This window comes from Rattus rattus, chromosome 5 (genome assembly GCF_011064425.1).
Source record: "Rattus rattus isolate New Zealand chromosome 5, Rrattus_CSIRO_v1, whole genome shotgun sequence".
NCBI classification, from domain to species: Eukaryota; Metazoa; Chordata; class Mammalia; order Rodentia; family Muridae; genus Rattus; species Rattus rattus.
The window spans coordinates 2,944,472-2,956,459 of NC_046158.1; the positions used below are offsets into that span (position 1 = coordinate 2,944,472).

Sequence of the window (11,988 nt, forward strand, 5' to 3'; positions counted from 1 at the left end):
GGATGTACAGTGAAGTCCTTAAAACCTGGAGCACAGACCATGGGAGGATGGCGAAAAGAGTGCAGAGTCCCTTTAAGACAGAGGACCCCTCCCACGAACACCCCCTTCCCTCCACCCTCCCCAGCAGCGCGCCCCTTAGAAGCATGGCGAGAGCAGCGCACCGCCTTGCAATCTGCCCCTCTCAAAGATGGCCGCGATAAGACCCTCCCCGTTCTCATTGGTCCGGGAAAATCGAGAGCCTCTGATTGGTGGGCCTTAGAGGCGCGTCAGGGTGGGGCGGAGAGAAGTGGGGCGGAGCGAAGCGGGGCGGCTCCGGCCCAGGCCTAGCTTGCAGTGGCATTAAGGCTATGTCGTGGGCGCGGAGCCACCTGTGCTCGGCTCTATCCTTGGCAGCTGTTTCTGCGCGTGGTGCAACGATGGAGGGCGCGGCGTATCGGTGGTTGAGCGCGTGGCCAGCGCCGCAGGAGCCGAGCATGGAGTATCAGGTTTCTGACGGTTCCCGCGGGCAAACGGTCCCGTACTGACACGTGGGCAGGACCGGAGCCGTGCTCCGCTCTCCGCTAGCGCCTGGGGCCACCCGAGCATGAAGTTGCGGGGCTCAGGAGGCGGGGACATCCGGGAGTCCAGGGGAGGTGACAGGGACCGGAAAGTTGGGCTCAGGTGGCCCGATGTGGGAATTCTGAGAACGCGTGTCGCGTGTTGCAGAGGGAATGGGCGCTGGTGACACACCAGAACGTCCAGAGTCTGAATTGAGTTTTAGAAGTTCCAATGACCCCAGCATTGCACTGGCAATGCAGGATGAGGGGAAGGGAGGAGTTTTGGAGTACGGAGTGGAAATACCCAGGAGGATCCGGGGTTGGGGTCTCCAAGACTCAAGACTGGAATCCAAGTGTTTAGAGTTGGCTGGCGGGCAGGCAGAAAAAGAGGCCGTTAAGGGACCTAGAATCTAGAGAACAAACTAGATTACGGTGCCAGGGTCAGCTGTCAATGACCAGAACTTAATGCTAGCTAGGCAGGTGGTACCGGTTTAGAGCTGTGAGGCTTCCAGCCATGTGACCAGATAAGAGGACAGGTGACCAGTTTGGTGCCGGAGAGGAACCACCTAAGCACCGATTTCTCAGAATGTAGGTGTAATTGAAACACACAGGACTGCCTCAAATGCCTCTCATTTAGTCCCGTTTGTTTTCCCATCCCCCAAAGTCATCCCCTGAGGCTGTCTGTACACACCTGTGGATTCTGACTGGATGACTCTTGGACGCCTTTTCTCCCCCTCTGTACCTCCTCTTCCAGATCTAATAGCTTACTTATGTTGTCTTATCTTGGGGTTAGAATGTGGAACTCCCACAGTCTCGAAAATGTCGAAATTCAAAGTTCCTAGATTTCTAATGTCCCGGCCCCAGCTCAATAGGTGCCCAATACAGTGACAGAGAAAATACGGATAGAGCTTCCCTCCCAGGATGGCGTCATGTATGAAGGCTGAGGGCATAGAGGCTTGGGGAAGGCAGCCCAGGAAATGAAGGTCTGTTAATCTTGCCAGTTTTACCTGGCACTCCCTGGTGGGGCTAGCTTGCCCGTGGCTCTCATCTTTGCCAGAACTGGAACTACGCCAGGGCTGTCCCCACCAAGTAGCTGTAGGCAAAGGCAACATGGCTGGTAGAACAGGCCTGTTGCCCTGTTTCTGCCACTGGTGGGCTGGGTCCCTCTGTCCTTGAGGACCCTCACTGAACTGCAATTATGGTTGCCAGGATGCTGTGCGCACGCTCAACACCCTGCAAACCAATGCCAGCTGCCTGGAGGAGGTAAAGCGTCAACGGAGTGACCCTCAGGCGCAGCTGGAAGCTATGGAGGTGTACCTGGCACGGAGTGGACTGCAGGTAAGGTGGCAGAGCCTGTGAAACACCTCTACCCTTTCTGCTTCAGAGCCCAGTGGCTGAGGCGAGGACCTTTCTGTCTGTTGTAGGTGGAGGATTTGAACCAACTAAAAATTATCCATGTCACTGGGACCAAAGGAAAGGTAAGAGCAAGCCCATGTAGCGGACTGGTGCCTGTCCACTTTTTTTTTTTTTTTAAAAAAAAGATGTATTGATTTTATGTGTATAAATACACTATCTCTGTCTTCAGACACACCAGAAGAGGGCATCAGATCCCATTACAGATGGTTGTGATCCCACCACGTGGTTGCTGGGAATTGAACTCAGGACCTCTGGAAGAGCAGTCAGTGCTCTTAACCACTGAGCCATCTCTCTAGGCCCCACCTGTCTGCCTTTATTAATTGATTCTCTACATTCTGCTACCAATAGCCACTTGGGTGTCTTGTTAGGGTTGCTATTGCTGTTGACGATGAAGCACCATGACCAAAAGCGACTTGGGGAGGAAAGGGTTCACTCTCGATTCCATAGATCGGTTTGTCGTCCAAAGAAGTCAGGACGGAACTCTGACAGGGCAGGAACCTGGAGGCAGGATCTGATGTAGAGACCATGGAGGGGGCTGCTTATGGGCTTGGTCATCAGGGCTTGCTTAGCCTGCCTTCTTATAAAACCCAGGGCCACCAGCCCAGGGATAGCACCACCCACAATGGGTCAGGCCTTCTCTTTCAGTCATGAATTCCAAAAATGTCCTTATGCTGGATCTCACGGAGGCTCCCATAAACTGGATCAAGTGAGGTTCCCTCTTCTCAGATGTCCAGCTATGCCAAGTTGACATAAGTCTGTCTGTCAGGCACATAGGGAAGAGGAGTTTATTTGGCTGTAAGTTCAGAGGGATGTAGTCCCTCATGGCAAGAGATCGAATTACATCCTTGTCAGGAAGGGGATACTGAGTGCCTCTGTCAACCCTCTCTAGAAACTCCTCTCCAGACCTGCCCAGAATCCTGTCTCCCTGGGGATTCTGGGTGCTGCCAAGGCGACAGTCAGCAGTACCCATGATTTTACCCCACCCAATGCTTTTCAGGGTTCCACCTGTGCCTTCACCGAACGGATCCTGCGGAATTACGGCCTGAAAACTGGCTTCTTTAGGTACTGGGCTCTGTGTGTGCGTGTGCGTGTGCGTGTGTGCGTGCGTGTGCGTGTGCGTGTGCGTGTGTGTGTGTGTGTGTGTTGCTACAGCCAAGGTCAGCCTCTCTGCCTCTCCCCAGAATTTGTTGATTCAGCAAACATTAAATCCATACTGCCCATTTTAGCCCACTAACAGTGGCCATCGTTTTCCATAAAGAATAAAGTGGAGGGGGGGGACAGAGTCCTGAAAGTGTGGCCTGAGTACCTGGCCGGAGGAGCCTGGTGACCTTTCATTAAGTCCCAAATAGAATTTTTGCCTTTTAAACTTTTAAATTATTCCTTTTACTTTATGTGTATTCATGTTTTGCCCGCACGTGTGTGCTTTCCGTGTGTGCCTAATAGAACTGGAATTACAGAGGGTTCTGAGGCATGTCTGTGCTAGAAATGAAACCCAGGTCAAGAGCTGCAAGAGCGCTCACTGCTCTTCACTGCTGAGCCATTGCTCCAGTCCCTGTTTGAGGCAAGTATCGCTCCAGCGCAGGCTGACCTGGAACTCACTCTGTCCCCAGGCTGGCCTATAGCCCCTTGGGATCTTCCCATCTCAGATTCCTATTGGAGTTGCGGGTGGGAGCCACCACACAGCTTGTTTTTGCTTGCTTTTTTAATGTTGGGTTTTTTCGGGGTGAGGGGAGCGGCGGGGGGTGTGTGTCTGTATGAAGCTCTGACTGACCTGGAATCCTATAGATTAGTCGGACCTCGAACTCACAGAGATCCACCTGCCTCTGCCTCTTGAGTGCTGAGATTAAAGCTGTGCACCCAACTTTGAGTATGATTTATCTGCGTATGGATGCACAAGCACACGTTTATTTTAGTGTGTGTTTTTCCTTTCTTCCTTCCTTCTTTCAAGATTGGGTCTCTCACTGAGCCTGGAGCTCCCAGATTCAGCTGGGCGACTATGCATTAGCAACCCCCAGGGGTCCTCTTATCTCTGTCTCCCCCAGTGGGGTAATAGACTCACGGCCCCTGGCTGGGGTTTGTTTTTGGCAGGGATAGGGGTGGGTGTGGGGGTGGAGTATGAGAATGCCGGGGATCTGAGCGCAGGTCTTCATACTCGTGAGCACTTTACTGACTAAGCCATCTCCGAGGCTTTCCAGATCCGTTTTTTTTTTTTTCTTTTTTTCGGAGCTGGGGCCCGAACCCCGGGCCTTTCGCTTCCTAGGCAAGCGCTCTCCCCCTGAGCTAAATCCCCAACCCCAGATCTGGTTTTTAAGCATAGAGATGTTTGTCTCTGCAGTAAGGAACACAAACCTGACTCATAACCACAAACCTGACTCATAACGGTGCACAGAGCAAGACCGACTATGGCCTCCATGTCAGAATCTCCACTGGGAGGCAGTAGAGCTCTGCCAGCCGTATCTGTGGCGTCTTCTGGAGGCAGCGCCCCTTGTGGTGGCTCACAGACATCAGAGGCGCAGGAGACTGGGAGGGCCTGCGTCCTAAGCTTGATGCAAGCCTCTCCTCACCTGTCACCTTAAATGAAGGCCGTTTCAGAGGAAAGAATATGATTGTATTCCTCGGGATTTGTTCCTTGAGGGAGGAACACATCCACCATTAACTTTATCAGTTTTGTCTGGCCACCTCCATAAGCATCTGAAACCAGTTGGCTATGACCATTTCAGATCAACGTGTTTTCTTGGAACTGGTGATTGTTCAGAATAAAGTCATGGAAGCTGGGCAGGGCGGCGGTGGCCCACACCTTTCATCCCGGCGCTCAGGAGGCAGAGACAGGCTATGAGTTCAAGGCCAGCCTGATCTACAGAGTGAGTTTTAGGACAGCCAGGGCTACACAGAGAAACCCTGTCTTATAAAACAAAAGAAAGAGAGGGCAGGGAGATGACTTGGTGTGGGAGGGCCTTTGAGGAGTTATAAAGCAGACACAAGTCTTAGGAGGCTTGCGTGATGTGCACACGGCACACTTACACAGTGGCCACTGCATCGATAGGTGACAGTATATGTCTGTCACTGACCGAAGGCTGTGAAGCAGTCTATGACTGTGTAAGGCAACTGTCTGTCTTCTAGACTAATCTTTTGGGAACTGAACGTGGCGTCTTATGCCTGTAAATCAAATCTACAACTTGAGGGATATCGGCAGCAGAATCAGGAATCCGGGGTAATCCTCGGCTATGTAGTGAGTTGGAGGTCAGCCTTGGCTATATGAGACCTTTAAAAATAGAAACTAAATAAAAAGAATAATACTCTTCTTTTTTAAGTCTGATAACATGCAGTGAATTTTTCATTATCTTGATTTTCCTAGTGCGTGTGTGTTTGAATGTGAGCATTCGCTGTAGCCCGTGTGCAGAGAGGTCAGAAGACAACCTTTAGGAGTAGTTTCCCCGGGGTTGGGGATTTAGCTCAGCGGTAGAGCGCTTGCCTAGGAAGCGCAAGGCCCTGGGTTCGGTCCCCAGCTCCGAAAAAAAAAAAAGAATCAAAAAAAAAAGGAGTAGTTTCCCCTTCCACCATGTGAGTTCTCAGGATGAGCTCAGATCAGCAAGTTTGGCAGCATAGTGTTAGGAGTAAGACCTCTAACCACTGACCTTGGCCCACATGGCCATCCGGACAGTCTGCAGATGTGGATGGGGCAGGGGAGTGACTGTGACTGTTCCTCCCTATGGATTTATTGCTTTGAGACTGAAAGGCGTTTGGGTGATATAGGCACATATTAGCAGAGTTCCTCATCCTCGCGGGATGGAGAAGTATAATGGGATGAACACACCAACCGGAGGTCAGGCTAGAGACTGGAGGGGCTTTAACATGCTGGGGTGGGGCTTGGCCTCTGTGGGGTCTGGAGGCCCTAGGCAGGAGCTCAGACTCTTGAGGACTCCATGGAGCCTCAGGAGCAGGGGCAGACACAGTCCGAGGAGGGTAAGGAAGGCCCCGAGGCTCGGGAGGGGGAGTCCCGATGACCCCAGGTCTCTCGGCAGCTCTCCCCACCTGGTGCAGGTGCGTGAGCGGATTCGAATCAACGGGAAGCCCATCAGCCCCGAACTCTTTACCAAGTACTTCTGGCACCTCTATCAGCAGCTGGAGGAATTCAAGGTGCCAAGGCTGTGGCTGGAGGGCTGGAGAGGGCTCATCTCCCCAGAGCAAGGGGTGTGGGGGCATGGGAACTGTGGGGGGGCTGTGGGGTACGTGGGCTCTGGCCCCTGACTCATTCCTCTGTGTGCAGGATGACAGCCACATTTCCATGCCTTCTTACTTCCGCTTCCTCACACTCATGGCCTTCCATGTCTTCCTCCAAGAGAAGGTGAGTATCTTCCCTAGACCCCGTATCTGGGTCCTTGGGGAGCAGAGTATGAGTGGAGGGGCTCCCTGCTCCCTGCGTGCTGTCTGCTTTCCTGCAGGTGGACCTGGCCGTGGTGGAAGTGGGCATTGGTGGGGCTTTTGACTGCACCAACATCATCAGGTGAGGCATCTGCTGTGTAGCAACCGGAAGCCTGCGCTGGTGTCTCAGCACTGTGCATCAGGACCTTCTTGTCTTTTTCAGAAAGCCAGTGGTGTGTGGAGTCTCCTCTCTTGGCATTGACCACACCAGTCTGCTAGGAGATACAGTGGAGAAAATAGCATGGCAGAAAGGGGGCATCTTTAAGGTAACATAGCAGGCCAAGGCAGGAGAGGTCATGGAGCCCAGGGTCTGTCCTTTTAACACTTAGGAAAGAATGGCTGTGGCACGTCAGAACCAGGCCCTAGTCACATGCACAGTCTGGCTTCTTATCCTTCCCCCTGTGTGACCTAACCCCTCTGTGGCCTCAGTTGAAATCAGCCCCTGTCACTTTCTCCCTGGTGTGCCTGCAGCCTGGTGTCCCTGCCTTCACTGTGCTACAGCCAGAAGGTCCCCTGGCCGTGCTGAGGGATAGAGCCCAGCAGATCGCAGTGAGTGATTGGCTGGTGTGATGGTGGGGTGGATTGTCTTGCTGACTAGAGGAACACAGTCTCGTGTTGGGCAAGGAGGGTGGCAGGGAGCATCAGCAGACACATCTGGTTCTGGGAGCAGGGCTTGGTAGGCCCTGGTGGTTGGGGTGTGGTCAGAAGGCCTTCTAACTGTGGCGGTAGGGGCAGGTCAGCTGACCAGCTCTTGCCCTTTTCCCCACAGTGCCCCCTGTACCTGTGTCCACCATTGGAAGCCCTGGAGCAGGTTGGATTGCCATTGAGCCTGGGCCTGGAGGGAGAGCACCAGCGGCATAATGCAGCCTTGGCCCTGCAGCTGGCCCGTTGTTGGTTGGAGCAGCAGAACTACCATGGTAGGTGGGCCAGTGCGGGCACGCAGGTGGGCAGGGAGTGGAGCCTGCCTTGGTCTGAACACAGACTCACTCCCCACAGACATCCAGGAGCTGAAGGCATCCAAGCCAAGCATTCGGTGGCAGCTGCCGCTGGCACCTGTGTTCCGCCCCACGCCCCACATGAGACGTGGTAAGTTAGAACTTCTTCCCAGACAGGACCACTACACATCTTTGTTCCCCCCGAGGGGTATCTTGAGCCCCTGTTGTATCGTTGTGCCCTTTGAGATGGTTTCCTGTTTGGAGGTTAGGGCAGTTAGATTGTGCCTCCAGGTGAGCATTCCTCTCTGGCCTAGAGTTCACAAATCCTCAGAGGCTCAGGTTTCCTATCTGCCAGATGAGATAACGCTAGTTCCCGTCGCCCGCGGCTGTTTTCAATGGTTCCTGAGGTGACGTCATTCGGGTGTGAGTGAGCCAGAGCCTGGAAACCTGGAGCAGAGTGCCAGTCAGCGGTAGCTGCTGTCTGTCATCAGTCTGAGGATGCTCTACTCCCATTGCCTAAAACTGCTTTCAGCCCACAATAGGGCTCGTACTGTTAGACCTTTAGAGCAGTGTCAGTGTGCCAGGGTTTCGGTCAGCTCTGGAGTCAGGCTTGCTGTCAGACACAGCCCTGGGCAGATCTTAGGTCAGACTCTAGCCCCAGCTCTCACTTGGGAATGCATGACTGCAATCACAGCCCTCCCTCAGGGCTGTCTGAAAGATCCCATAGCAGGACAGCCCATTCTGGGAACCCAGGGAGAGCCATTAGTAAATGGATCTGCCTGCAGGGCCAGGACATCACAGGCCTTGTGGGTCCCAGAGCACTGTCTCACCTGCCTTTGCCAGGGCTTCGGGACACAGAGTGGCCTGGTCGGACACAGGTACTCCAGCGGGGACCTGTTACCTGGTACCTGGATGGCGCTCATACCACCAGCAGTGTGCAGGCCTGTGTGAACTGGTACTGCCAGTCACTGGAGCGCAGCAGACGCACCGACGGGTGAGCTCCCTTGCAAGGCTGGGCATGCAGGGGGCGGGGTCCTAGGTAATAACCCATTAGGGTTGATATCAGTAGCTATCAGTGGGCTGTAACCTGTTCTTAGTGAAAAGTGTTATACTGATAATTCTTTAGCAGTGATGCCACACACATTTGAAAATGTACTAAATGGTGTTTCTGCAATAAAATCTATACCCTGGAGCTGGAGAGAGGGTTGTTAAAGGCCCTTGCTGCTCTTGCAGAGAACCCAGATTCAGTCCCCAGTACCTACATGGTCACTCACAACTGTCCATCACTCCAGTTCCGGGGGAGTCATGAGGCACAGGGCTGGACCAGTTCCAGGAGGGTTAGATTCTGGGGAAATGGCTGGAATGGGCTGGGGAGGAGGGCAGAAGACACGCCCCACTCATTTCTTCCTGATGCAGTGGGCATGAAGTACACATCTTACTCTTCAACTCCACCGGTGACAGGGACTCTGCTGCCCTGCTGAAGTTGCTGCAGGTAAAGGACCCAGCTGGAGGGTGGCACTGAGGCCTGGATGTCCCCAGCTGATCCCTGTCACACCTTTGCTTGGGGAACTGCATCGGTTCTAGGCTGCCAGGGCCACAGTGGCTTCTGAGCAGGAGGCTGAAGTGGTTCGTATCCAGAACTACCCCAGCCTGGGTTTGGGCCTGCCTTCCATCAAGGCTGCCCTGAGTAGCCACCCCCTGAACCTTCATTCAGAGCAGTACACGTATGCAAGTACTCTGCACTGAGGTAGATGGGGTGGGTGAGGAAGGCCTGTGGCTCGTTACTACAATATCCCAGTGCAGGGGTGGACTTCTCCAGAGGTGTGGCCTGGGGGGCTATTTGGAAGTCAAGTGGGGGTGAGGGACATACTTTCAGAAGGCTGATACTAAGTACATTTTCCCTTGATCTCCCAGCCCTGCCATTTTGATTACGCTGTCTTCTGCCCCAATGTGACAGAGATTTCATCCATAGGAAACGCAGGTAAGAGGGGGCAGACGGTACAGCTAACACCGGGCACCTGTGGCAGGCAGCTCGGTGAGGAACAGGGACTTTCAAAGTATGCTAGGAGGTGGCATTTTTTAAAAAATCGATTTTTTTTTTTAAAGATTTATTTATTATATATAAGTACACTGTAGCTGTCTTCAGACACACCAGAAGAGGGCATCAGATCTCATTACAGATGGTTGTGAGCCACCATGTGGTTGCTGGGAATTGAACTCAGGACCTCTGGAAGAGCAGTGAGTGCTCTTAACCACTGAACCATCTCTCCAGCCAAACTGACTTATTTTTATTGTTTGTGTGAGTCTGAGTGCTCAGCTCCTGTAGAGGCCAGAAGTCATTAGATCGACTGGATGTGGAGTTACAGATGGTGGTGAGCCACCCTGTGGGTACTGGGGCCTGAACCTGGCTTCTCTGAAAGAGCAGCAAAGGCTTTTAACAACTACTCAGTCGTGTCTCCTGCCCCAGGGCATATAGATTTTATTGTAGAAACACCATTTGGTTCATTTTCAAAGTTGTGGCGTGTGGCCGCAACACTGTAAAAGAATGATCGGGTCTAGCATTTTTTTTTTTTTTTAAAGGTTACCTTCTTTTTTTTTTTTTTTTTTTATTCATTTATTATATATAAGTACACTGTAGATGTCTTTAGATACACCAGAAGAGGGCATCAGATCCCATTACAGATGGTTGTGAGCCACCATGTGGTTGCTGGGAATTGAACTCATGACCTCTGGAAGAGCAGTCGGGTGCTCTTAACCACTGACCCATCTCTCCAGCCCTAGCATTTTTTTAAAGAGCAGGTTGCAGCCCTCTGACGCCTACTGAAATCAGCTCAGTGGGACTCCACTGAGATTCATTGGCTAGGAGAGTAGAAAGTTCAGTGTGCTCTGCATGAAGATGTGCGGGTACTGCCCAAGACTCCGCTCTGGGACCACGGAACGGGAAGTATGTTCCAAAGCTGTTGTTTATTACATTAATTAATTCATTTGGGTTGGGGCACATGAGTGGGACAGGGGACAACCTGGGGGAGTCAGTTCTCTCCACCATGTGGGTTGTGGGCCATGGGGAGCAGACATAGGCTGCAGGCTTGGTGGCAAGCACCCCCAACACATGCGCGCTCACACACACACACACACACACACACACACACACACACACACACACACACACACACACTCACACACACACACACACACACAGATAAAGCCATCTCACTGGCTCCCAAAATGCTTTTTGTACTATACTGTGTTGTATTTTAAAGACTTTGAAGGAGTGTGAACCATGCAGCTAGACCTCCAGGTCCCAGGTCTGGGGTGGGATTTGGGATCTGTCTTTCTAACAGGCTTCCTGGGAAACGCTCACACCCACATGGTGAGGGGCCCCAGGGGACACGTTGTAAAGATGAGCGTGGGAGGCTGCACTGGTCACGGTCCACCGTGTGGACAACCAGCGGAGTCTGGTGCCGTGATGCTTGTCGGGACCAGGAGCTAAGCAGATGCTCACTGAGCCTGCGCCCCCTTTCCTCCCCTCCACTGACCTGCCTCGTTCTGGACCCCACAGACCAGCAGAACTTCACGGTGACTCTGGACCAGGTGCTCCTCCGCTGCCTGCAGCACCAGAAGCATTGGAACTGCCTGGCGGAGAAACAGGCCAGCTCCAACCTCTGGGGCAGCTGTGGCCCAGAGCCTGCCCGGCCAGGCTCCCTGCTGCTGGCACCGCACCCACCTCAGCCCACTAGCACAAGCTCCCTTGTTTTCAGCTGCATCTCCCACGCCTTGCAGTGGATCAGCCAAGGCCGGGATCCCATCTTTCAGCCCCAGAGCCCTCCAAGGAATCTTCTGAACCACCCCACGGCCAACAGCGGGGCGAGCATTCTCCGTGAGGCCGCTGCCATCCACGTACTGGTCACGGGGAGCCTGCACCTGGTGGGCGGGGCGCTGAGGCTGCTAGATCCCTCCATGTCTCAGTAGCCAAGGAGCGTCCTACACCAGCCTGCCTTCCCACAGACTCTCATACTCAGTGCCTTGTGATTTCTGCTCAGATTCTTCGAGACTGGCCCAGGGTCCTGGGCTCTTGGTGGCGTGTAGGGATGGGAGGGGCTCTGTGCCTTGGCCTCTCCTTTCTCTGGCAGAGACAGCAGGGGCTTCCCAGAGTCCCCACCATCAGCCCAGCCCAGCTCCCTGACCACCCTGCTGCCTCCGGGCTCAGGTCCAGCTTTTTGTTGGAGCTGCCTGAGGTTAGACCAGAGACTTCCTCCTCCCTCCCAATGCCTTCTGGCCAAAGACAGGGCCCTTGCCTGGGCATTTGGGGACTGGGTGTTGCTGGAACTAATTGAAGCTTTTAAACCCTTTTATTTTATTTTTTTTTTTAAATAAATGACAAAACTTTTGATTGATTCCTAACCGCCCAGCTCCCTCATCAGACATTTGGGGGCTGGAGTTTGGCACTGCAGGAGTGTAGGAAGGAATGGAGCCCTAGCAGTACAGCCTGGGATTAGTCCTCTCCCTCAGAGCATAAGGTGGCCTGTGTCAGGAAAGACTGGACTAATGTTTATGTGCCACACACCAAGGCAAACCTCCTGGCCAACAATGTGTCCAAGCTGGATGCCCACCTTATGGAGGGACGGTGGCCGGCTTCCAGGAGCCTTGGGCCTGGACCCATAGACCCATTGCCAACAAGA

General features: G+C 53.3%; 1 protein-coding gene across 1 annotated transcript; it reads left to right on the forward strand.

Annotated features, from left to right (window-relative positions):
* The first annotated feature begins 294 nt into the window (after positions 1–294).
* On the forward strand, positions 295–11,703 carry Fpgs (folylpolyglutamate synthase). Its single transcript, XM_032902738.1, has 15 exons — positions 295–485; positions 1,746–1,874; positions 1,961–2,014; positions 2,950–3,014; positions 5,975–6,089; positions 6,220–6,297; positions 6,395–6,456; positions 6,538–6,640; positions 6,846–6,923; positions 7,144–7,291; positions 7,371–7,460; positions 8,153–8,303; positions 8,726–8,801; positions 9,224–9,290; positions 10,869–11,703. Exons 1-15 carry the CDS (start codon positions 348–350, stop codon positions 11,276–11,278), a joined length of 1,764 nt encoding a protein of 587 aa, XP_032758629.1. The 5' UTR covers positions 295–347; the 3' UTR covers positions 11,279–11,703.
* Positions 11,704–11,988: the final 285 nt, after the last annotated feature.

Bases quoted from the DNA above. Each gene is read 5' to 3' on its own strand.
- Fpgs (XM_032902738.1), top strand. From the start codon at position 348: ATGTCGTGGGCGCGGAGCCACCTGTGCTCGGCTCTATCCTTGGCAGCT. The intron at 3,015-5,974 runs GTACTGGGCTCT...GTCTCTCGGCAG, and splicing joins CTGAAAACTGGCTTCTTTAG to CTCTCCCCACCTGGTGCAGG. The intron at 7,461-8,152 runs GTAAGTTAGAAC...TGCCTTTGCCAG, and splicing joins CACGCCCCACATGAGACGTG to GGCTTCGGGACACAGAGTGG.